The 27,114-nt window shown below is 41.1% G+C and overlaps 1 protein-coding gene across 5 annotated transcripts; it reads right to left on the bottom strand.

Moving 5' to 3' along the window:
• Nucleotides 1-183: 183 nt before the first annotated feature.
• Nucleotides 184-27,114, bottom strand: PPIL6 (peptidylprolyl isomerase like 6). 5 transcript variants are annotated; one of them, XM_059700756.1, is made up of 9 exons: nt 26,915-27,034; nt 24,861-24,999; nt 23,996-24,091; nt 20,194-20,382; nt 16,502-16,564; nt 16,248-16,395; nt 13,460-13,516; nt 5,536-5,671; nt 184-379 (listed from the first exon to the last, which is right to left on the bottom strand). In XM_059700756.1, the coding sequence occupies exons 3-9, from the start codon at nt 24,047-24,049 to the stop codon at nt 268-270; spliced, it is 759 nt and encodes a 252-aa protein (XP_059556739.1). In that variant the 5' UTR covers nt 24,050-24,091; nt 24,861-24,999; nt 26,915-27,034; the 3' UTR covers nt 184-267. The 5 variants fall into 5 exon arrangements, with proteins under 5 accessions (XP_059556739.1, XP_059556738.1, XP_059556735.1 ...); XM_059700755.1 differs by lacking the exon at nt 26,915-27,034 and adding an exon at nt 26,655-26,899; XM_059700752.1 differs by lacking the exon at nt 24,861-24,999 and having other exon boundaries at nt 26,915-27,114.

Here is a 27,114-nt window from a genome sequence, read left to right as displayed (position 1 = left end):
ACCACTGGCATTCTACTCCTGGCCAAAATGGTATCCCATGACCACTCCTCCTGGTAGTAAAGGAGGCTGGGAAATTGAGTTTTGTGCTTTTATAGTCTAGATGGCAGAGGCAAGAATGGGAAAAGGGGAAATACTGGGTTTGGGGTGAACCAACTGCTACTGCGTCTGCGACAAGTTTTCAAATTACATTTTATCAAGCATGGTTTAATTAAATCTAGAAACAGCTGATCAGATACATAATAAACTTGGAAAATACTGATTTGAAAATCAAGCATAAACATTTCCACTGTCAATAATTGTACATTGTTGTATTGGTCTTTCATTCTCTGTTGGAACCAATTCCAGTTGTTGAAGAACGTCTGTTCCTTCAATCAATTGCCTAATATAGGAGAAAAAGTGAAAAATTTAGTCAGTCATACATTTCCACATTTAGCTTACATTCCTAAATTGAGTCCTACCCTGCTTAGCTAAGGATATTTCCTACAAATTAAAGTAACATCAGTGATCAATAAATAGTTCTAAATGTGTCCAGAGTGCCATGGTTCCACATCTATCTGGGACCCTTCCAAATCTGTTATTCTCACTACCGTCAGGGTGAAGTTTGAAAAATGCAAATCTGATTTCACGTTCCTGCTTAAAACACTTCCACAATTTCCCATTATGCTTATTATAAAACCAAAAATCTCTACCATGGCTGGCCTCCCCACACCTCTCCAGGACTGTCTTGCAGCATGTGCCCCTTGCTCTATGCTCCAGCCCGACTGGCTTTTAGTACCTCAGTAGCACCTTGAGCCCTTCCTGTCACTGCTGTCTCCTTTGCTCTTGTCCCCACCACCAACCCCTATGTCTGGTCAATTCCTGGCCTTCCTTTAGGTCTTAGCTCAATCATTTCCTTGTGGAAGTTTCCCAGGTCCCTTTATAGGAATAATCAGGGGTAAATTTGATATTTACTTGAATACTTCTTTGATTCATTTCTGATTCATTGAGGGCAGAGATCATGCTTTTGCTGAGTGCACAATACCTAGCACATAGTAGGCACCTAATCAACATCCTTTGAATACATGAATAAAAGATACATGAACGAAGTCACCATGCTGGTTTCAGTATCTGTAGACATCCACTGGCCACAAGCTAGAAATCTGAGTGGAGCTAATCTGATGGTTCTCTCAAAAAGAGAGACAGTCCTAAACATGTGCTCTCTACCAATGCTTGTATTGAGGCATGGCTTGGGAAGGTCAATTTCCATTTTATGAACCTTCATAGGGACATGGTCAGTGCTGACACTGATCATGCTCTAGTCATCTTTGTCTGCCTCTGGGCTCTATTTTTGCCATCCCAATCAGAAACCATGACAGAGCAGGACACAAGGTACATTCTGAGGATGAAGAGCAGGGGAAAAGGGACAGATTCACCTCTGTCCAAAAAGAATGTGAAGCCTCTTCTCGAAACTGGTTTCACAAATACTGAAGGAGTGCCTACTGTGTGTACCTCCTCCTTGTTACAGGTATTAGGGCACAAGATGAGTGAGACCCAGTCCCTACTTTGTGTTGTTCACAGTGTGCCATAGAGGACAACCAGTTTCATTTTTATAATCAGAGAGGTTTCTGACCTAAGCCTTGAACGGAATTTTGGCAAACTGAAGGGAGGCAGAATGAACAAATAAGCAAAGGCTCAGAGGTTGTTCTGTGAATGATGGTACTCTGGTCTAGCTTATAGCTCAGCTGCCATGTCAATAGCTGCCAAATCCACGCCTCTAGACCTTGTCAGCTTGAATACCTATTTCTGGGATTCAGGAGTTACCACCTGTCTGTTGTATCTTAATCCAAATCCTAACTTGTCCATCCTGAATTCATGATCTCTCCCATATCCTTTTTGTCTTCTCTAGCTTGGTGAATGGCACCAACCATTCAACTAATTCCAAAATCCTAGGAGTTCCCCTACCTTCACTGCCCAAATATGGGCATGTGTGGCTATTTAAATTTAATTAAAATTAAATAAAATTTAGTTCCTCAGATGCATTAGCCACATTTCAAGTGCTCCAATTGCCAGATGTAAACTTTGTGGTTAAAATGTAAAATGGCATGAAGTTTCTCCATGGGATGAAGAGTTAATAATTATCCCTATGGAGTGACTGGAATAATGTAATACTTATTCAGAAAAATTCTAACACTTCACATCATTTCAGGGAAGAAAAAGTAAACTTCAATGTATATTCACTTCAATAATCAAGTAGCGATATGAAACACTCAAGTGATGAAAAGTATATTCATCCATTTTAGGTCCACGTTGTCTTGGCAACGGCTGCACCCTCCCGAGCTGTTTCCCAGAGCTGTTTCCTGTAAGGGTGGGGTTTGAGGCAGGAACCCGCCCTGGGAGCATGGAGGCAGATCTTTATAAAGTGTGCCACGCCAGCACAGCTAACGGTGAACCTGAGTCGGGGCGGCTGAAAGGCTTAGAAAAGACAGACAAAGATACAAATTATGAACAACAAATACACATCAACAGGTGAATCTAAAAATCAAGTGAATAAATAATCTGATGAACAGAATGAACTGGTGATTATAATAAAATCAGGGACATAGAAAGGGAATGGACTGACTATTCTTGGGGGGGAAAGGGATGTGGGAGATGCGGGAAGAGACTGGACAAAAATCGTGCACCTATGGATGAGGACAGTGGGTGGGGAGTGAGGGCAGAGGGTGGGGCGGGAACTGGGAGGAGGGGAGTTATGGGGGGAAAAAAGAGGAACAAATGTAATAATATGAACAATAAAGATTTAATAATAAAAAAAAAAGACAGACAAGAGAATGAAAGCTGGGTCTCTGAGAGACAGACAGCGACCACGCCCACAGCCATGCCTTTATTTTAGAGCAGATGCTAGGAGGCAAAGTAAGGGTATGACCAAGATGTTTACAACAGTCTCCTGGGTTTCAATCCTACTCAACTACATGCACCTGAACTCTATCAAGCCCACATCACTCAGGCACGTAGGGCCACGTGTTCGGACCATAGGTTCAAGCTTACAACTACAGCTGTTGGCTATAATTGTGCTGGGAGGGCCCTGCCCTTCAAGCTGGGACTTGCATGTGGCAATGAGAGGACTGTGCCCTCTCATCAGTCCAAGGCTTGAACCTGTCCAAAACACTGTAACGGCTCCCCACAATAAAGTTTTAATTCTGTTTCTTTGTTACTAATGTTGTGGCCCCACCCCATAACAAAGAAACAATTTCTGGAGGATGAGGCCCAGGAATCAGGATTTTAAAAAGATTCCCAGGTGATTCTAATGTGCAGCCAAGGTTGAGAACCACTGCTATAGATAATATTAAAAATATAGCTAAAAGTGCAATTCTTTGTCCAAAAAATGAGCATGTTCAAAAATTAAACGAAGAAAATTTGCATATTCTTGGAGATCTTTACACATATTTGAGTGATGATTCCATTGATTCCACAGATGATGCTGAAAATGAAAATTTTCCCATCGAATTTCTTAATAGTATTACTCTTCGGGAATGCCGTGTCATAAATTAAAATTGAAAGTGGGTGCAATCATCATGCTATTGAGAAATCTCAATAGTAAATGGGGTCTTTGTAATGGTACCAGATTTATTATCAAAAGATTATGATCTAACATTATCGAAGCTGAAGTATTAACAGGATCTGCAGAGGGAGAGGCTGTTCTGATTCCAAGAATTAATTTGTCCCCATCTGACACTGGCCTCCCATTTAAATTGATTCAACGACGGTTTCCCGTGATGCCAGCATTTGTGATGACTACTAATAAATCACAAGGACAAACTCTAGACAAAGTAGGCATATTCCTACGTGAACCCGTTTTTGCACATGGTCAGTTATATGTTGCTTTCTCTCGAGTTTGAAGAGCATGTGATGTTACAGTTAAAGTTCTAAGTACTTCATCACAAGGGAAATTGGTCAAGCACTCTGAAAATGTTTTCACTCTTAATGTGGTGTACAGGGAGATATTAGAATAAGTTTAATCACTTTATCAGTCACTGTTTGCATCACTGTTGTTTTTATATGTTTTTGTTGTTTTCATATTATGTTTTTGTTGTTTTCATATCATGTTTTTGTCGTTTTTATATCATGCCTGTTGTTATATCCTTTTGTTACTGTTTATTTATTAATAAATTTATATATTATTTTCATATACATTTTACTAATTTCCTTTCATCTCTCACACTTCTATTATAAAGGGCAAATAGCAATATTAAAATATCTCTGCTAATTAATTTCCTTTTTAAAAAATATATTTTATTGATTGTTTACAGAGGAAGGGAGAGGGATAGAGAGTTAGAAACATTGATGAGAGAGAAACATCAATCAGCTGCCTCCTGGACACTCCCCACTGGGGATGTGTCCGCAATCAAGGTACATGCCCTTGACCGGAATCAAACCTGGGACCCTTGAGTCCGCAGGCCAATGCTCTAGCCACTAAGCCAAACTGGTTAGGGCAATTAATTCCCTTTTAATGTGCACGAATTTCATGCACCGGGCTACTAGTCTATATATATATGAGCCTAAGTGACCATTCAACTGGTAGCTATGACACTCAATGCACAGGCATGGAAACATGGAACAGACTGATGAATCTCGGGGGGAGGGTAGGAGGGGGAGGTGGGAAGAGATTAACCAAAGATCTTATATGCATACTAGGGGCCTTCGGCCTGGCCTGCGAGGATTGGGCTGAAATTAGCAGTCTGACATCCCCCGAGGGGTCCTGGATTGCGAGAGGGCACAGGCCAGGCCAAGGGACCCCACTGGTGCACAATTCACCAGGCCTCTAGTATTCTAATAATTACCAGAGATATCTCCATATTTTAAATTGTTCAGTAAAAAAAGGTTACTTGTGCCCAACCCATTTTTCTTCAGTAGTTAGATCTCAGTGGCCCAAGATCGAAGAGTAGTGGGTTTTGTATTTGGGTCAAGGGCACATACCTTGGTTGCAGGTTCCTCAGCCCCAATAGGGGCATGTGCAGAAGGCAACCAATTGATGTGTCTCTCTCGTGCCGAAGTGTCTGTCTATATGTCTCTCTCTCTTTCTCTCTCTCTCTCCCTCCTCCCTCCTTTCCACTCTCTAGAAATCAATGGAAAAAATATCCTCAGGTGAGGATTTTAAAAAGTTACTTGCAATTTAGATAGTTTTCATCTATCTCTTCACAGTATTTATGGATAATTACTTAAATGGTTTCATCTCACTTCTGCATCTAAATATATCTACATTATTAAGTACTATGGTATTATTCAACATAATTTAGATTTGGTAATATCCTTTAGGCTGAACAAAAATGGATGAATGGATGGATAGATAAAAAGAATCTTATAATGGCTGTGCCTCCTAAATATTTTCTGGTTTTTATGGATAGCAAGTTTCTCACAAAATGTTTCTAAATGTTTGTATTTGTATTACTTTTGCTTTTAAATTCTTAGTTACCCATAGACTTCACACAATACTTAATTTTTTTGAACCACATTTTTACATATATGACTATAATATACACTAACTTACAATACACGTACCCAAAAGCCACATATTTTTTATCTAGATAGGGAGCTGACTGTAGCGTGATGTAGAACTGTGAGCCACTGCTGTGACGGCCTTTGTTGACCATTCCAAGAACTCCCCTTTTATTATGAGGAATTGAAAAGCTTTCATCTAGAAAAGACAATAAACAGTAGGTCGTTAAAATATTTCTATTATCACATGATCTCACTCATATGTGTAATCTAATGAACAAAATAAACTGATGAACAAAATAGATCCAGAGACATAGAAGCATGGAGCAGACTGGAATCTCAGGGGGAAGGCGGGGGTGAGTTAGGTCACATGAACAGGCATGGAATTTCAATAAAGAGTAAAAGGAAGTTACGGAAAGGTAAAGGCTACGGTAGAAACCCAGAACCCTCTCATTACACTGCCTGAGTCAGGAGTTCTGCCTGCCTCTGCCACTTACAGGAAGACAAGGAGTAGCCCTTACTGCTCTGTGGTTAAAACTGACATCATTTGTAACATATGATGTTAAGAGTGAAATGGAACTGCTTGTTTGAAATAGAAATCAGAATTCATGTGAAAAAATCAGTTTCTGAATTTATTTAAAATAAAGCTCATTCTGATTCAGAGATCAGAAGGGAGAGAGGGTGAGAGCTGAATGGTGTGATCCATAAAAGACTAGGACAAAAAGGGAGCAATGGTGTGAAAGGGTTCTGAAATGTAAAGGTCAATTCAATTTCCAATAGAAACACCATAATTCAGAAAAACAAAGCTCATTCTGATACTTCTAATGGAAGCAACTACTTTAAGTGTTGGAAACTGCATTGCACTCTCCGGTAAGTATAATCAGGCAGTTTGGGACATTTCCATATCATTTTCTGAGGAGCGTTATGTCAAGTAGACTTTCTGACCTCAATCCTACAATATCAATTTTTAAAAACTGCTCTAATTTTACCATCAATATTTTAATAAGTTATTCCCTACATTCACTAATTTCTTGTTATAGAAAAGTAAATGAAGTGTGATGCCCAGCAAGATGGGTATTTTTTTCCTATTCATTTTTAGAGACCGTGGAAGGGAAGGAGGAAGAGAGGCAGTGAGGGATATGGAATTATTTTTTATTTATAGAAGATGGAGTTATTGAGGATAGACAAATGGCAGTTTTTCTTGAAAAAGATGGTGAGGGTTTGCTTTATAATTATTTCTAAATATACATTTATACCTTCTATACATAGGATAAATCTCACCAAAAAAAGTTCTTAAATAGCTACCCAGATATCAGTTCTTTTTATTTAAAATGTTTTTTCTTTATTGATTTTTTTTAGAGAGAGAGAGGAATGGGTAGAGAGAGAGAGAGAGAGAGAGTCATCAATTTGTTGTTCCACTTATTTATGCATTTGCTGGTTGATTCTTCTATGTGCCCTGACCAGGGATCAAACCTGTAACCTTGGCATATCGGGACGACACTCTAACCAACTGACCTACCCAGCCAGGGCTTCTTCAGTTCTTGTTTCTAATTAAAAAAAAAAACAAAAAACTTTTGTAGCCATAGCTGGTTTTGCTCAGTGGATAAAGCACTGATCTGCTGACCAAAGGGTCCTGGGTTCAATTCCAGTCAAGGGCACATACCTTGCTTGCAGGCTCCTCCCCAGCCTGGGTCCTGGTCGGGGCTCATATAGGAGGCAACCAATCAATGTGTTTCTCTCACATGGATGTTTCTCTCCGTCTTTCCCTCTCTCTTCCACTCTCCCTAAAAATCAGTGGAAAAAATATCCTCGGGTAAGGATTAACAAAAAAACCTTTTGAATAACTTTCAGTTGCATTATTGAGTAGATAGTACATCAGGCTCTGTGCTTTTTATTAATGTCCAGTTTCATTTAAAGATCTTGAGATTAGACAAATAGATTTTTAAAAATTGATTTTAGAGAGAAATACTGATTTGTTGTTCCACTTATTTATGCATTCACTGGTTGATTGTTGCTTGTGCCCTGACCAGAAATTGAACCCTAAACCTTGGCATACTGGGATGCTGCTCCAACCAACTGAGCTACCTGGCCAGGGTAGATAATTAGACTTTAAGTGATGTGTCTATTAGGGCCCAAGCTAATATTAAGAAACTCATCTATTTAATGTAACCAAGGATAATTTAGTATTTAAAAATTTATGTGGTTTTTTTTTGCCTTTCATATAACTGACCATGTCTCTAGTCAGCCCAAGCCAATCTAGTCACCAATCCTTCAAGGATGGGAAGGACTAGGATTATTATACAAAGAATAGAAGGAGAAAAAAAGGGTTACTATTCATCATCTAGGGTATGGGAAGACAAAAAAGCAAAATTCAAAGCAAAAAAGGTTTTCCTCAAGTTAAAAAAAATATATATTAGCCAATTTATAAAATAATCATCAAATTAAATGATATAATTTATTCATTCTTTTGAATTCACTGTGTTAAACTTAATAAAAGTAAGTTTTGTGGTTGTAGTGTTTTTTAACAAGCTCTGGGTTTTAATTCTGCATCTCACAGAAATAGGGTCCCATGAGAGAAATTTGGAGGACGGACTCTCAGCCCAATGTATTAACAATCCACAGGGGTGAAAGGAGGAAAACCCATGCTGTGGCTGTTCTGAGTACTCGTCATGGTCTCTCGCCCACAGTCATCTAGAGCATCCCTCTCTTCACTTGATTGGTTACTGGATTTCTAATTCTGCATTCCACACAAACAAAACAGTAACAGAAACTTCCCTGAACACACTGGGCCTCCCTGGGCACCAGAGGCCAGGCCTCCATCTGGAGACCAAATCCCCACAACTGTCTAAGGATGGAAACGAAAGATAATTAACAGAGCCACAGGGATGTCCAGAGGGGCAGGTGAGCAGATAAGCTAAGACAGTGGTCGGCAAACCGTGGCTCCCGAGCCACATGCGGCTCTTTGGCCCCTTGAGTGTGGCTCTTCCACAAAATACCACGTGCGGGCACGCACATACACTGCGATTGAAACTTCCTGGCCTATGCGCAGAAGTCGGTTTTCGGCCTGGGCGAGTCTATTTTGAAGATGTGGCGTTAGAAGAAGTGGGGGGTGTCGGGCGGTCGGGCGATAGGAGACGTGGCGCAGGTGGGCCGCAGGATACGGGGGAGGTACATTGTTTTGAGGTACGTTCGCTGAGGTCGACCCCTTCCCACTCTCCCACCCACACTCACCTATCTGAAACAAGTATACAAGACAAGTGTGGATGGGAGAGTGGGAAGGGGTCGACCTCAGCGAACGTACCTCAATCAGATTGAGGACGTTTTTAGCAAAGGCCAGCTTAGGAGTACCCTAATTAAGTTAATAACAAGGTACCTACTTATATAGTTTAAGTTTAAAAAATTTGGCTCTCAAAAGAAATTTCAATCGTTGTACTGTTGATATTTGGCTCTGTTGACTAATGAGTTTGCCGACCACTGAGCTAAGAGATGGGTCTCCTCCTGGACAGAAGGCCCGAGTTGTCTGAGACTGTGCCTCCCAGCAGAAAGAGTCTGGGTGATCTGCTAACAGCTGTGGCGGGAGTGGAAGGGTGGATTCTCATCAGGGATTAAGGATGCGAGGAAAGCTTCCAGGAACAGCCGGTCTGCACTAAACTCATAAGCTGCTCTGAGCCACTGCCCCCACTCCCAGACAGTTAGTTGTTCTTTCTTGTCGCACAGCACTTAGTTCTTCCTTTGGAATAAAAATCAGCACAGCACCTATAGTTTACTTGTCTAAGCATCTGTCATCACAAAAACACTACAATCCTGGAGGGTGGAAACTTGGTCATATCATCTTTGTTTCCAAAGGCACTGGCACCACTGTCGGCACCAAACTAGGAGTTTCCTGATTTATGAGTAAATAAATGAATACTGTCACTTGCATGGTTTCATTTGATAAAGCTGTCTCACATGATTTTAAAAGGAAACTAGCTTTTACTTTTCCCTTACACTTTGGCCACTGATTCAATATTATTTTTTAAAATCTTTTCAGCCCGGCTGGTGTGGCTCAATGGTTGAGCATTGACCAATGAACCAGGAAGTCACAGTTCAATTCCCAGGCAGGACATGTGCCCAGGTTGTGGGCTCAATCCCCAGTAGGGGGTGTTCAGGAGGCAACCACTCAATGATTTTCTCTCTCTCTCTCTTTTTTTTTTTTTTTAATATATTTTATTGATTTTTTATAGAGAGGAAGGGAGAGGATAGAGAGTTAGAAACATCGATGAGCGAGAAACATCGATCAGCTGCCTCCTGCACACTCCCCACTGGGGATGTGCCCGCAGCCAAGGTACATGCCCTTGACCGGAATCGAACCTGGGTCCCTTGAGTCCGCAGGCCAACGCTCTATCCACTGAGCCAAACCAGTTAGGGCAATGATTCTCTCTTATCATTGATGTTTGTATCTCTCCCTCCCTCTCCCTTCCTCTCTAAAATCAATAAATATATCTTTTTTAAAAATTAAAAAATAAAACCTTTTCATTACATTAAAATACAGACACAAAAAAGCCACAGAAAACAAATATATAATTATTAATTATTATAAGGCAAACACCTTTTTAACCACCACTCAGGCCAAGAGAAGAATTTTGCCAGCCTCCCCTTAAGTCCCTAATTAAGTCCCTCTCCACACCCTCAAAGTCACTATTCCCCTGACTTTTACATAATCAAGTACTTAATGTTTCCTTGTAGTTTTACCATCTAAGCGTGCATCCCCCTAGGTAGTATAGTTTAGTCATTCCCATTTTAAGACTTGTTATACCTTTTATTTTTATTTATTTTTTATTAGTTAAGGTATTACAAATGTGTCCTCATCACCCCTCCCCATTAACCCCCAACTTGTTATACCTTTTAAATCTCTTTTAATCTACAGGTTCTGCCTCTATCCCTTTCTTTTCTTTAGACTTTATCTGTTAATGAACCTAACTATTTAACCTCTAGAATTTCTCCGAGCCTGGAGCTTGCTCGTTGCACACACATGGTACAGTTCAATATACTTATTTCTCTGTTCTCTGTCCTGTCAGTTTGGCTATATTACTTGTGTGGAAAATGCTTATTTCACCTTGATTGATAAGTTAGAGAAGGAGTTGAGCATAATGAATTTTGCCCACTCAAGTGCAATTTCCTCCGGGTGTTTCGTAACCAAAACATATGTGTAACACTGTTTCTGTTTTTATTAGGTTACTGTCTTATTTTTTAATGTGTCACTGAGAACATTTTGTTTTTAATCTCATTTCTGCCATAAGTCCTGTGGTTTTTATTGCATGATTTTACATAGCACAGAGATCCTTAAGAACACATTACGGCAGAACTGGTCATATTTCTTGCAAATGGGCAGCTGGATCCAGAAGCTCAATCAGACTCCTGTTCTATCCCTTTGGTGGTGTGTTCTCTCAACAGAAGGCTCATAATACCCTGTTTTCTATTCTGTTTTGGGGATGATAGCCGAGACTGATGCAGCAAACACCTACATCCAAATGCCTATCATGGGGGCAGCAAAATGGTGATATTCCATTATTTCCTTTTCACTAATAATTGGAACACTTATATGATAAGATGGTTCCCCTTGTCTACAGCTTAGTCTAGTTCTCATAGAAAAGGCAAGATAAATGGTTGATTCTTTCTCTATACTTATCAGTTTTCAAAATAATGAATTCATTACCTATCATTCCAGGGGGGCAGATGAGGAGATGAGCTGAGACATGTCTTCTATTGGACAGAAGGTTCAAATTCTAAGCAATAAGGCTTTATTTATAAAATAATATTATTATGAACTCATGGATTTAATATATGTGTTGGGTTTCAAATCATTGCAACTATTATGCAAATTACTCCATCTTTGGCCAGTGAGAACCTCTTCAAATGGGCTCCTGAGGCCTTTGACGTGATTCTAGTAAATCTTTAATAGCGTTCTTGCCCTCTGACGATAGCATGACTAAACATGAGGCTCCAGACTCATTTTGTAATGTCCTGTTCCATCATTGGAACCTGCCATCTCTCCCAAAAGCCCTGGTTTCTTTAAGTGAGAAATGACATTTCAAAACAACAATCTAAATGCTAGGAATGTGTATCATGACCGGATTGGTGGTTGTAGACCAATTCAGTAGACACAGCTATATACTAGTATATAGATGAGAGACTTCTTGAGTTTAAGTGAAATTTCCAATTCAAATGCAGGACTATGGAATATTTTACTTATTAGCCTCTATCATATTTCATCTGCCCCATCAGGCCATGTTTGGGGGGGGGGCAACCAATCAATGTTTCTCTCTCACATGAATTTCTCTCTCTCTCTCTCTCTCTCTCTCTCTCTCTCTCTCTCTCAAATGAAAAACATGTCTTGGGGTGAGGATTAAAAAAAAAGGCCCATAAACCCAACTTCCTCCCTCTACCTTCTACTTCTTTTTAAAAAAATACATCTTATTGATTTTTTTACAGAGAAGAAGGGAGAGGGATAGTCAGAAACAGCGATGAGAGAAAAACATTGATCAGCTGCCTCTTGCACACCCCCTGCTGGGGATGTGCCCACAACCAAGGTACATGCCCTTGACTGGAATCGAACCCAGGACCCTTCAGTCCGCAGGCTAATGCTCTATCCACTGAGCCAAACCGGTCAGGGCCCTTCTACTTCTTTAAGGTACATGTCTGTTGTGTTTATTTGGTCTTATGTTCTGTCTAGTTTGTTTCTGAAATTCTTTTATTATTCTTTCCTCAGTTTATAACCTCATGCTGAGTTTTCCTAATTCTGATTTGAGTTCTTTTCTGTCTTGTATCATTTTATTCATGTTTTTTAGCTCACTTTGAAATTGTCAATTTTGATCTATTTTGAGCATGTCTTTCTTTTTTGTTGTTTTTTTTTGTTTTATTTTATTTTGTTTTATTTTATATTGGTGTTTTTTTAATTGTTTTATTGCTTAAAGTTGAGCATGTCTTTCTAGTGTGCTTTTATTATGTGTGGTGCTGTTACTCTATTCCTTATTCCCTTTTTCCCTTCTAATAATCATGAAACTTTTTGCTGTTCATTTTTAGGTAAAATTAATTTTCCTAAACATTTAGAAGCAGGTGTGGCTTTAGAAGAAGCTTTTCTAACTTCACAAACCTTTTTGTGCTGTTTCCAATTGCAGGTCAAGATATGCATCTTGCTTTCTGAGATTTCCTAACTGTGTTCCCATCCCCTCTTCCTCTTCCTCACTGTTGTCCCTATATCCCGCATAATTTTGATTGCATTCCCAGCAATACCTCCTCAATGTGAGCCTGTCCTAGAAGAGGGCCATTTCAGATCAGGTTCCAGAGTCACAGAGGCTAGACTGAACCTTACTACGAGCCCCCTGCACACACCAGCGACTGGCTATTTTTGGGTTCAGCTGTCCTCAGGTCCCTCAGATGCCCTGCTTTCTCCCACACAGATTTCTGGCTGTTGGCTGACAGTGGCTGTTGGCAGTCTGCCCTTCCCTGTTTGTACTTTGGAATTTATGTAACTTAGCTTATCAGTTTTGTTATAAATGTTATCCATGGGTTTTCAGTTTTTCTATCTAATTATTTTGCCGGTTTTCAATTTTTCTATCTAATTATTTTGTCTGTTTTTATTTTGGGATTTTAAAAAATTAAAAAACTACACCACCACCACCACTACCCATCTTCCCAGGATCCCAGACAGCCTAAACAGGAGGATAATCAAGGTGCCAATTCTGAGAATGGCAAATTACAAACTTTAAGAATCAATTCCCTTTGACCTTACAATCGTAATTCTAGAAATTTATCCTAAAGAAATAATATACTTAGGAAAGTGAAAAAAATGTGTGTACAAAACTGTTCTGGACTAGCCTGGGGTGCCATTTTTAACTCCCACTTTTAGTATGTTATCCCAAACACTATCTTAAGTTGTGAATTGTCCTGTCCTGCTAAATTTGAATAATCAACTAATATATGACTGATAAAATTTAAAGATACATACCTTCAAATGTTGGTCCATAAATTGACTCTCCACCATCTCCTTTTCCAGCCACTATATCTGCAAAATAACAATAAGTAAATATTATAATTATGAAACTAAAAAGGAAAGCACAACACTGGCAGGGTAAATAATGCTTTAAATTATGATTCCCCTTTATAAATGACTATCATAAGTTTCATACCATGAAAATATTACTATAATGCATTTTATAAACAATTTTACATTCAAGACACTATTTTTTCCTAATAATTCTTGGAGGTAGGTTAAATTACAATGTAAACTTTTAAATGATGAAGTATTAAATTATAATTGTGATAATGATTTTTTAAAATGTGTTCATATAAATTTTGCTTCACAAGTTATCACATAGTCCATCTTTTAAGAAAAATGGAAAGATTAAACTGAGAGGATAAAATAGAAACAGTAAGATATTTGTAAAGCAAAAATAAAAATAGGTGCTTTAAAAAGAATTATTGTTCAAATTTTCATTCCTTGCACCCTATAGTGATAACTCATTATCTGGTATTTTGGAAATGGAGTTCATTTGTAATATAATGATTTTTTTAAGTAAAAGATATATTTTTTAATATCAATGCAGCTATAAAATATAATTTTTTACTTTTTTAGTATTTTTGTTAATCCTCACCTGAGGATATTTTTTTCCATTGCTTTTCAGAGAGAGTGGGAGGGATGGAGGAGGGGAGAGAGAAAGCAGGAGAGGGGGGAGGGCACTCTCTCATCAGTCTGTTGTGAGAGACACATCCACTGGTTGCCTTCTGCAAGCACATGACCCAACAGGGGGCGGGGAGCAAATCGCAACCCAGGCACATGCCCTTGACCTGGAATCAAACCCCCGACCCTTCAGTGCACAAGCCAATGCTCTAACCATTGAGCATGCCAGCCAGGGCTAATTCTTTATAGTTTTAATAGAGGAAGGGACACCCAAAGTCCTCGAACCCACAGAAGCGGGGCCTAGAACCCTGGGCCCCTACAGAGTAGAAAGAGAAGAATCAACAGTGAGCTGGATGTGGACCATCACACTGAAGGCTAGGAAAAGTCCAGAGCAAAGGTAAGGAGGGGAACAGAGCCAGGAAATCTCAGAAAGCAAGCCAACAACCGTGTGAACACTACAGAAAAGCAGCGGAACAGGACGCTCTGTGAAATTTTGATTTAAATATTTTTAAATATATATTTACTGCACCCTCTCACAATCCGGGACCCCTCGGGGAGGTTGGACTGCCAGTTTCGGCCCAATCCCCACAGGCCAGGCCAAGGGACCCCACCGGTGCACAAATCGGTGCACCAGTCCTCTAGTATGCATATAAGATCTTTGGTTAATCTCTTTTCCCCCTCCCTCTCCCCCCTCCTCTCTGAGATTCATCAGTCTGTTCCATGTTTCTATGCCTGTGCGTTGAGCACCTTCCCCCTGGTCGTCATTGCATGTCATAGCTACCGGCTGACCAGTCACTTAGGCTGTTATATATATAGATTGCTGACTAATTTCTCCCTCTGGGATATTTCCCCCAAAGCTTCCCAAATTTAATTTTGTGCTGTTAACCAGGCACTTAGTCTGTAAAGCCAAAGGACTGACCTGAAAAGAACCAAAAAGGAAACCAAAATGCTCTAGGTCTTACTTTTCAGTTGTAATAATGTAACATCTTTGGTGAAAAATAAGTTGTTTTCCATTTATTCTATTTTCAAATTTCCACCTTTAATATGTTTCTTAAAAGCTTTGTATTTTCTAAGTACTCTAATTTATTTAGGTGAGTATTTAAAAATACATTTTGATTAAAAATGTTTTCCTACTTTCTTATATGACTTGTTATTTTAGAATGCTCCTGATAACATACTTTAGATTTATTTTAATAATTAGGGAATTTTTAAAGTGTATGAATATCTGAACTCATCATTTGGCCATATGAAAAACATCCTTTAAAATGTATACAACATTGTTGGAGCACTTACTCCTTGATTCTGCTCAACTATGCCAACTGTGGGGTGTACAGGTCCCCAGATGCTGGGTATTAGATGGAAAAGATATGAGAAGTCATAGGCATATAAGAGAGACTTTATTGCAGACCAAGTAGCCATTGCTGCTAAGGAGCCATCAGACAAAGAAGTTCTTCAAAGCAGCTGTGCAAAGCAGCCATGTACTGGCTGGTCAGTAACATCCTATGTAATAAAGGCCTAATATGCTAAGTGTCCGACCGTTTGACCATCCGCTATGATGCGCACTAACCACCAGGGAGCAGACGCTCCGACCAGTAGGTTAGCTTCCTGCTGGGGTCCAGCCAATTGGGACTGGGCAAGACGGACCGGGCACACCCTGGAGCCCTCCTGCGGTCCCTCCCCGGCCTGATCATATACTGGTGGAGTCCCTCAGCCTGGCTTGCCCTCTTGCAATTCAGGACCCCTCGGGGGATATCAGAGAGCTGGTTTCGGCCTGATCCCCGCAGGCCAGGCCAAGGAATTCCACCGGTGCACAAATTTGTGCACCGGGCCTCTAAGTATCTTTACACCAACTTAGGCAAAAGAGTCTTCTTGCTAAATAGTGATATCAATGTTTGCGTTATAGAAAGGTACACCTGCACAGCACATACAGTAAAACCGCTGTGTCCTTGCTTTTGTACATGCATATGGCAAATTGGCCTTGAACATCTGGTGTACTCTGATTAGGATTCCCACAAACATCTGATATTAAATATATCTAATCCTATCTGCATTTTACAAAAGTAAGTAAAATTTTGGACATTCTGATTTGATGTTGCAATTAAGTTTGTAAACTCACCTCCTCCTTGTACCCAAGCATTCTTTACTATTCGATGAAAAATCGAACCGACATAATGTAGCTTGATGCCACTTTGAGAAAACCCTGCTTTTCCTGTGCACAAGACCTGAAAATTTTTACATGTTTTGGGACATGCCTCACAGTATAGCTACAAAATAAAATTAAAGATTTAAAAGATTAAATATTTAACATTTTGACAGTTACATATTTCCACTCCCCCCAACTTACTAACAAACAACAACAAAACCTCTTACCTCAAAAACCAATCTTCCAATTGGATGACGACCAATAGAAATGTCCAAGAACACAAAATCATGCTATTAAAATTCAGGAGAAAAGGATAATGCAGGTCAATATCTTGGAAGAAAATTTAAAAAATGACCAAAGACAAAACAATGTTTTTATTGATAAGATGTTCATAGCATTCCCAATGGAGAATGTAACAACAAAATTAAAAGAATCATTTAAGGAGTTTTGTTTCATTTTATTATATCAAGTCTTTACAACTTAAGTAACACACTTTTTAAAACCTTTCAGCAACATTAACCCATCAACAAAACCAAGAAGACATGGCTTAGGTAGCCACTACATCACAAACTAATTGTGGAAAGGACAGTCAGTCCCTTTGAGAAAAGAGACTGGTAATTCTTTTCTTTCCTCAGTAATTTTGGGAAAAAAGCTAGTGTGAGTGCCATGGATTTGGTTACTATGTGTTCTGGATTTTCAGAGGCAGCTCAGCTTAGCTAACCAAAGCCAGGCCGGCCTTTCTGAGAGGGAAAATAAGGCCCCTAAATCCATAGGAGATGTGATTCCAGGGATTGGGAGAGGGGTGCTGTGCAATCATGTCCTCACGTTCCCAGAGGCTCCCAGCTCGCTTTCAATTGCCATCCTTTCCAGTAGAGACAACTAACATTTGTGAGATGTCTAGCCCTACCGAAAGGCATCCAGCATGAAAGCACTAGTCTCCATCACGGGGGCATTCATTTAGGGAGCAGAGCACATCTAATGGAACACATTTTGAATATTAGACACCATTCTCATACATAAAATGCCCCCTGATTTAAAAGGTACATAATTTGCCGTGCCCTATTTCTTAAGAATCTGGGAAACATAAATGAAATCGTCACTCTCATTAATTTCATGTCACTTTAACCTTTTTTATTATTGATTTAAGAAAGGGAGAGAAAGAGAAAGAAACATCAATGATGTGAGAATCATTGATCGACCACCTCCCGCATGTCCCCCACTGGGGGTCGAGCCTGCAATTGGGCACATGCCCTGACCGGGAACAGAACCAATACCTCTAGGTTCATAGGTCAAGGCTCAACTGCTGAGCCACACTGGTCTTTTAAATAATCTTTTTAATTGAAAGATTAAAATAATGTGTTTTCCGGCATCCCTACTAATTATAATTAATAAGAGACCCAATGGGATTTAACTACAAGGCTGTGGCTATCTCGGTCCTAACAGGCCTGGCTTTGTCCGTATGGTTGTCCAGAAGTTCGTCTGGACGGTCATTCTACTGTTCGGTCTAATTAGCATATTAGCTCTTTATTACATACGATTTGTGCCTCTCAGCTTCTGTACTACAATTTCTTGATTATAAAAGAATATTATCACTTTAGAGTAAGAGGCATAAAAATAAAACAAATTTAAAAAAAAGAATAAGAGGCCTAACATAGTCAACTTCACAGGCTTAAAGGAAAAAGAAGGATCTACTGAAAATCATGATTCCCTGTGCAATAATATCTTATTTTTCTGGGGTTGTCAAGAGCAGGTAATTGTGAAAATTCTAATGAAAAGAGAGTAAAAGGAAGGCAATACAAGATAATGTCACCTAGCAGCCAAACACACAAATATAATTATGTAGCACATCAATCCAACCCAAAGGTAAACAAGTCCCTGGGTTTTACTGAGCAAGAAAAATCTACCATTTGGGGGGGAAAAACCACAAAAACCTAAGGATCTTCTCTGGAACGTAGGTCCCCTTCCCTCACTGCCACTAGTTAATGGAAACTGTCTTTACCTCTAGCCCGTGCTGCTATAGCAGCTTTCCAGAAGGCTGCCCTGCCGCCAGGCTTCCCTCACTCCAGCCTGTTTCTGCACAGCCCTAAAAGTTTTTCCAGCCCTAACCAGTTTGGCTCAGTGGATAGAGCGTTGGCCTGTGGACTCAAGGGTCCCGGGTTCGATTCCGGTCAGGGGCATGTGCCTTGGTTGCGGGCACATCCCCAGTGGGGGGTGTGCAGGAGGCAGCTGATCGGTGTTTCTCTCTCATCCATGTTTCTAACTCTCTATCCATCTCCCTTCCTCTCTGTAAAAAATCAATAAAATATATATTTTAAAAAAAAAGTTTTTCCAGAAAAGCAAAGGACTGTGTCATACTCTTTATGAAAAGTTCCTTCTTGATTCAACCTTTCTTCCGTGGATCCGTTGGTTTGTTGGGTTTGTTTTTTTTTCTTCCTATTTAACAGCTGAAGACCTTTCCTATTTGGGCAATTCCCCACAGGGCCCAGCCACCCTCCACAAACCCTGAAGGGGCCAGATTCTCCCTCTTCCCATCCTGAGCGCGCCAGGGTGCAGGGATATGACCTGGGCTCCACTAGGTAGGTAGGTGCTCCTGCCTGCGCAAAGACACAAGGGCAGCGAGAAGTTATTCTTAGGGAAGGTGACAATTTGAACCCAGGCCAGCGGGCACCCATGGCAGTCCTTGGCTGCATATTCCTGGGAGGGTGGCTCTGGCCATTTTCTCCTGTGGCCAGGCTTCCTTTGGTCCCTACCTGCTTTCCAAAGCAGGTTCTCAGCTTACCTGTCACTTGTGAGGTTACCAATATCCCTTAAATACATACCCTTCCTCCTTAATCTAAATTAATCAGAGTAGCTTAGTATAGATGACATCGAGAATCGTGACAGATACTCTCTTTCTTCCAGCCGCGTTTCCCAGTAATTCTGGTCTCCCTGCCGTCCCAGTTATTCCCAGAGCACACCATGTACTGCTTTGCACATTAAGTGCTGCCTTGCACCCCATAGTTTCTACATTTTCCAAGTGCATTGTTTATTCAACCAAACATTCATGGACCACGTACTATGTTTCAAATTCCGTTCCATGCAGTGGTTAAACAGGGATGCAAGATATTGGTCTTTGCCCTTGCACAGCTCAGAAAGGCACTGGATCTTTCTGTAGGCCCAGGCCACCAGGAGCATGTAGTAATCTTCAACATGTGGTATAGTTGTTGCTACAAACTTTGTGAGCAAAATTACAGAGTACTTTTATCTCTATTGTCATCCAATCCTGACGTCTGTCCCTCACTCTCTGGACCTCAGAGTTCATGACTGTCCTCTGCCGTAGAAACCCCAGTGACATGGCATCCTGCTCTCACCAACTGTGTGTCATGCTTTAAAATGTCACCTTCCTTCCCAAACTTCCCATTCTCCTGGTGCAATAACTGCCACTTAGGTGTTAGTAATAATTAAAATATCCCACACTGAAGGTGAGTGAGCGATAGGTTTGACCTTCTTTGAGGGAGAGGCTTTATATTTTAACACAAATGATGTCTATAAACCTCTAGCAGTGGTTCTCAACCTTCCTAATGCCGCGACCCTTTAATACAGTTCCTCATGTTGTGGTGACCCTCAACCATAAAATTATTTTCGTTGCTACTTCATAACTGCAATTTTGCTACTGTTATGAATCGTAATGTAAATATCTGATATGCTATGTGTTTTCCGGTGGTCGCGACCCACAGGTTGAGAACCGCTGCTCTAAGGGGAGTGGGAATGTCTGAATGGAGATACTCCTGGCTGCCAAACCCTACCACATTATAATCCTTTGCAAACCTGGTTTCCTTCTCTTTTATATTCCCTTCATTAGGATATCAATAATTAATGCTGAGTCAACATAAATCATCAAAGATTCCACTATTTTTCTTTAAAAGTCAGTGTAACTTGCCTTGGTGTCGCTTAAGAATTTAGTAGAAAAATCCATAGTAAGTGCCTCATAAAGTGCAGGAGGCTTAAAGTCAATCATATTCCACACCTTGTGGGCCCATTTCTGAAGTTCAAGTGCATCACCCAGCAGCAGATCATTAATAAAACACATGACATTGGAAGAATATTCCCAGACTTCATTCTTAAGTTCCTATAAAGGAAAAAAAAATGTAACAAAGAAAGAAAACAACAACAATAAGCACATGCTAAATCCACAAGCCAGATCTTGAATTCAGCTCTAGGTCTAAATCTCTAAAATATATACTTTTTGCCACCTCTCAGAATTTTGCTCTCAGCAAGGATTTAAGAACATTGTTCAAGACTCTGACATCACTTAAAGCAAAGAATGACCTAAAAATAATCTTAAAAATGATATAATCATAGAAAATAGATGGTGACCTGGTAATAAAAAATCTCTGTGTAGCAAACTTGTTACAGTAACTTGAAACGAAAGGCAATCTGTGGTGTCATTTTTTTTTATTTTTGGTTAATTCTCACCTGAGGATATTTTTTCCAGTGCTTTTCAGAGAGAGTGGAAGGGAGGAGGGGGCAACACTGACCACATATGCCCCGATGGGAGTGGGGAGCGAACCCACAACCCAGGTGTGAGCCTGTAACCCTGTCAGGAGCCCTTAACTTGGAATGAAATCCGAGACCCTTCCGCCGATGCTCCAACCATTGAACCACGCCGGCCAGGGCTGTAGTGTCATTTCTGAAGCACATCTGACTGTGTGCATACATGGAGTGTGCATACATGGAGTGTGCATACATGGGAAGGTCAGGGGTTCTAAGACATGGTTTTCAGTGCAAAGCATGGGAAGAATGCTTTATTCATGGAGGTGGGGTCAGGGTGAGGGCCAACAGGACCTTCTGGGCACCTGAGGGGAAGGAAGGGAGGAAGGGGACTCACCTGCATCAGCACTTTCAAGTACTGAGTGCGTTTTCATCCACACGACACTGCCAGTCAACCTCCTAATCCCAGTTGTGTCCCCTCCGAGGATTCTGGTTTATTATTCCCAGTGTTATGTCACATGTCAGAACCATGTCTAATTTGGGACAGCTGTTCTCTAATTTTAGCGGGCAATCAAAATTAAAAATTCCCAAGGCCCCCTGAGTTTCTGATTCTGGGGTGGGGCCTGAGAATTTTCATTTCTAAGAACATCCCAGGAGATGCCAATGCAGCTGGTCTGGAGACCGCACTTAGAGAAATGCTGGTTTAGGGAACAGCCTGCCTTCAGTTTGCTAACTCGTTCCATTTCAGCTCCTCTAGAGATTTCTTATTCAGCTGTCACTTCCCATGCCCTTATCAAAACCTGTTCAAGAAAGAGAATAGAGTCCAGCCAGCTTGGCTCAGTGGTTGAGCGTCAACCTATGAACCAGAAGGTCACTGTTCGATTCCTGGCCAGGGACATGCCCAGGTTTCAGGCTTGATCCCCAATGTGGGGCGTGCAGGAGGCAGCCAATCAATGATTTTCTCTCATCATTGATGTTTCTCTCTCCCCCTCTCCCTTCCTCTCTGAAATCAATAAATATATATTTGTGAAAAAAAGAAAGACAATACACTTGTTCATGCTGAACTGTAAATCACTGATAGAGCTTACGGGTCAATACTTCCCAGACTGCTTAACTCGACCAATGTTATCACATTTCACAGGACACAAAACTTGGAAAAGGGGAGAAAAAGTTTAACTGTGGATATTTTAGTTCGCTTCACGGGAGACATACAGTAGGAGATACACTTTACTCAGAGGCTGAAGACATAATGCCTCAACTCTGTCTTCTGTCCATGAGGAGTCCTCGCCTGCCTCAGGATAGTGACTGAACCTGCTGGTTTCTGGAGCTTTTCAGCACTAGGTGTATCACACTGCCTTTCTGGAGAGGAGAGAAAGGCATTTCAAGAGCCCTGAAGCCATCCCTTGGGTGTGCAACACATTCTGCTGAAGACCAAGGCCAGCCTGGACCTAACCGCGAATGTGCTAAGAAGCACTACAGCTGACACGTGACACAACACTTACATGAAGGACAAAATACTGGCCTGAAAGGAAGAGAAGGGTAAAGTGATAATTATCCAGGAGAGGAGGGTTAGAGAAGGAAGAAAGGAAGAATAAGGAGTAAAGAATAGGAAAGCAGCAGCAATGATTATCTAAAAGCCTCATTCAGGCAGCATGAGAAACGCAGGAGGAAGAGAACACAAAACATTTCAAGGTCAACAACTCAGGCTGAAAAGGGCAAGAAAATACTCTTTTTAAAAGAGTATAGTGGGAAAACATCAGAGGAGCAGGTGCAAGTAAAACCCAAGACCATGGTTCCTGGAGGTGCAGAGCGTGATGCTGGTTGGTACACAGTATAGTAAGTCTGGTGATAAAAATTAGGAAAAACATTGTTTGCCCTAGCCGGTTTGGCTCAATGGACAGAGTATCGACCTGAGGACTAAAGGGTCCCAGGTTCAATTCCGGTCAAGGGCACATGCCCAGGCTGTGGGCTCAATCCCCAGTGGGGAATGTGCAGGAGGCAGCCAATCAATGATTCTCTCTCATCATTGATGTTTCTCTCCCTTCCTCTTCCTTCCTCTCTGAAATTAATAAAAAATATTTTTAAAAAAGAAAAACATTGTTTTATGTTAGGGTGCCCAACAGTCCTGGTTTGCCCAAGACTGACCCAGCTTCGGCATTAAAATTTCTGTATCCCAGGAAACTCCTCCATCCCAGGTAAACCAGGGCCATCGGCCACCCTGGTTGGTGTCAGGATTAGAGTTAATATATGTAGAAGCTATTAGAATAGTGTCTGGCATATAATAAGCACCATTTGTAAGTGTTTGCTAATGATTCTATTTGAATGCCAATGAAGGGGTATTATGGCTATGAAAATGGCATGAGACTTAACGAGTGGTATTCTTGACTCAGTTCTGTACCATTCCTGTGACTGGAGAGTGAAGTGGTGTCCGGTAAAGCAACACTATCTGCATGATAATCACAGGGTCACAGGACTTCCTTGTGCAATCAAGCACAGAACAATCGAAACTGATCTGGTCAGGGGGCATGGGATTTCATCAGCCGCTGGCCAGATCGGTGGGGCAGGGAAACCAGGACTGGGAGTCTCTGCGGGACTGGGCCAGGGGTATCAAGCAAGGCGTATACACCATTCCAGCCCCCACCATTGAGCAAAATGAGACATTGCTGAGCTAGGATGCCACCTTAGAATCCACATCACATCCTCCAGGCAGCACTACAACTTATCAGGGTTGGCACCCAAGAGAAAACCTATCTGCCCTCTCTGCTAGCCCTGGGATTCACCAAGCGTACTGTTGGGGAGGAGAGGCGGAGAAGGAAACTTCAGTTAGCACAAGGTGACCCTGTGGGAACTTGGTGCCTGTCATCAGAGTTCCCCTAAGCAACACAAGCCTCTCATTATATCTGTGATCCAAAACCAAAACCTTCCAGAGAGACGTGTGCCAGGCCATAACACCTGAGCATCAGGGTGTCAGAGGAAGTGTGGGTGAGCGATGTGCAGGGAAAGAGGGGAAATAGCAGCACTGAGAGTTTAAAACTTACCTTTATCACATGCCTTCCTAAAGAAAATCCTGTAAATATTTTACTTTTTCTTAAAATCAGCCTGGTAAATGAATGAAATGATTTAGGAAAAGTGCATGATTTAGAGAAATAAAAGTTAGCTGCACTAAAATTACTACCTCAGTTTTTCCAAAACAATGCATAAAAATACCTCAGGGAAAACTGCTCATTTCCCCCACCCCGAATATCCTTTACCCTTTTCTTCTTCTGTAGATATTGATCCCATGCAAATTCTTGAAGAGGAACCATTATAGGATCATCAAATTTGGATGGAAAATTGCTCTTCAGACACTAGGTTTCAAAATAGAACAATTAGTTTAGAGTAAGCTTTTTTACACTTGCTCTTAGCCAAAGGGCTGAGAAGCGATAGTAAGCTTCTTTTAAAGTAGTAATAATTTCCCCCAATTTTTATGAGGTCTCCAAGAAATTTTATACCACGCATATCCAAGCTGCAGTCTAGTTAGATGCCCCTTGCCAGCCACCCAGAACCCTGTGTTTACTTCCATTAAGTCACTCCCCAGTCCATACTGGTCTTAGTTGTTTCTTTGAGGACAAAGACTATGTCTTAATTTTCCTATATTTCCACTGGCCTCAACATCTGGCATAGAGTGGATCATTCACATATAGCAACTGAATAAACAAATTAACAAGTTTGTGCCAATAGTTTTGATCTGCAACGTTTGTTTAGGACCAGTTTTCCTAAATTAAACTCTTACTTACCCTCAGTGGATCTATGGATACTTTTAACTAAAATAAATAGATGCTTATTTAATTGTTATTTAATTATTGCTTTAATTCACTGATATATGGAGAATGACCAAAAGGATATTGTTGGGGTTATACCTCTTGCGAAAAAGAGAAGTAAATACTAAATATGTTTAGGTTTAGATATTGAGCATGTTTTAGTTTAACCTATATTATTTTGTCTTTACGATTCAGAGAAAATTTTCTTACTAGTTAACAATCCCTGTCAAAAATAAGTTTTAACTCCTAATCTGTCATACTTTGCCTCCTCCTAAAGCAAGAGAAGGTAGTTGAGGCAACAACAATTAGGCCTCACCTTTCTGAGTGGGTCTGAGGAACAGATGGGCCAACAGGGAGCAGTGACAGCTGGCCTCTCCCATCGTCGTCTAGCAGGACACTGATCTGGCACGTTTCAAGGGTAGGCAGCCAGGATGTGAGTGCGTCTTGCCTTGGGACTAGGGATAGCAGAAGAGGGCAAGAGCAATCTGGCCATTTCCCCTATGCTGCCATCTCGGTTTCCATTTCCTTCCTAGACTACTGTCCCCAACCAACAGATGATGTGTGCTTTTTTCTCAATTCCGGGCTCTGCGGAGTCTGAGGCAATTGTGCAGGATGACTGTCTCGAACTGAGGGACCACCTGGAATAACTAATAAGCCCAACAGCTTTCAAATTAAGCATACTTAACCACACTTTCTTCATAATTCAGTGTTTGTTCTAAAATGGACTTCATCCAAATTAGTATATTATGTAATACTTACTCTTTAGAAATCTGAATCGTTGTCAGTTACTCAGGCATCTGGGATTGCTCACAAATTATCACATTGGACTTATTTTCACAGATCCTTTACTGAGATAGAACTAACTGAATTTACATTGATGTCTTCATATTCAAATAGAGCTACAGTAGGCAAAGCTTACGAAAGGGAAATTATCATTACTAACATAATAACGGCACTGTTTTCTTGACTTAGTGTGTGCTCTACAGCAGACCAAATCAAAAAATCAAAAGAGGAATCATATCTCATGCCATGTGAAATTATATGCAAGTCAAATTGTGGTATGCACAACAGTTTTATTGGAAAACCACTACTCATTTACATATTGTCTGTGGGTGCTTTTGCACCACAAGGACAGAGCTGGGGAGTAGCCATCGAGAATCTATGGGCCCGAAGGCCTAATAATCTAATATCTGGACTTTACACAAAAACACTGCCCACACCTTATCTACAGTGTGGAGCAGGCATAGAAAACACGTGCTTTCATAAAAGTTGCTGAGAAAAACAAAGGGATAAAATTCCTCAAACACATGAATTACAATTTAGGCCATAAAACTAGGTTGATCCCATCAGCCCGACTAACACAAACAATTCCTTCTTGTTTTGATAATCCATATATTGTTTCCACAGCCTTCTGGTCACTTATTCTCGTCATCTTGATGTAAACTTTACCTATTTCACAAATTAGTTACTATTTCCTGACTTGATATAATTACAAACTTTTCTTTAACTCTGTGGACTTGGACTAGGCAAGATAGCAATCTGAGATGTTTTCTGTTTGGGAACATTTTGTGTCAAGTATCCAGCTGAGTACTTCGGAAGATATAAAGATGAATAAGGTATTGTCCTAGAGTTGAGTGGGAAGGAGAGAAGCGTTGCATAATTTTAAAGCATCGGTTCTGGAGCAACCCCAAAGACATGCTGCATTCTACAGTTCCCGGGCATTGGGGTTATAGGTGTGTGGCAACATCACTGACCTGGCCACATCACTCCAATTAAAGTGTTTTTCCATCTAGATCATTCTGTGTGTTTACAAATAATTATCTGTATTCTCCAAAGCACCTGATGGTTGGTCATTTATGAAGAAATCCCCTTAAGCACCTACTTCGATTGGAATGTAGTGACTGCTATAGAAATTTTAAATAATAATAAAAAAAACTTCCCAAATGGTTTTCAAAAATCACTTGGAGTGGGAGTTTGTAAAAAAATAAAAAACAGCTAATTATTTGGTAGCTTTTTCCTAAACATCTTTTCGTGAATTTTTAAAATCTGTAATTTCAGTTAAAAGTTAATGTGGAACACAATGTGTGGCTACGAAGAGGGGACGAATTACCTTTGTGCCCCGCAAGGTTCTGAAGGCTTCCTTCGCTCGGAAGGCCCTTTAAAGGTAGCCCTTCTCGAAGTGGAATGCCCGCCCCCCAGAACCCGCACATTTCCCCTGCACGCTCAGGTCCAACCAGACCGGCGCCGCTCAGCCGGGACGCCGCCTTCCGGAACATCGACCCCCCCGCCCCGCCCCCGTCGGCCTCCACGAGGGCGAGGCGAGGCGAGGACGCGGGAGGGCCGCCGCACTCGTGGCTGCTTCGCCGTTACCTCTGCGGTACTCTTCGCAATCTGGAAGCTGGAGCTCTTGAAGACCCCCACCACCTTCACCTGCAGCGGCCGCTCGGGGGGCGACGGCGAACGGCACTGGCCCGCCATCCCCGCGCTCGCGCCCGGCTCCGAGCACAAACACTGCGTGTCGCCCGGGCAACCGCTTGGCCCCGCCCCCACGTCCGCAGGGGGGAGGGAGG

Source organism: Myotis daubentonii, chromosome 6 (assembly GCF_963259705.1).
Source record: "Myotis daubentonii chromosome 6, mMyoDau2.1, whole genome shotgun sequence".
Taxonomy (NCBI): Eukaryota; Metazoa; Chordata; class Mammalia; order Chiroptera; family Vespertilionidae; genus Myotis; species Myotis daubentonii.
The sequence above is the reverse complement of the archived record's forward strand: the minus strand, read 5'-3'. Positions and strand labels throughout refer to the sequence as shown.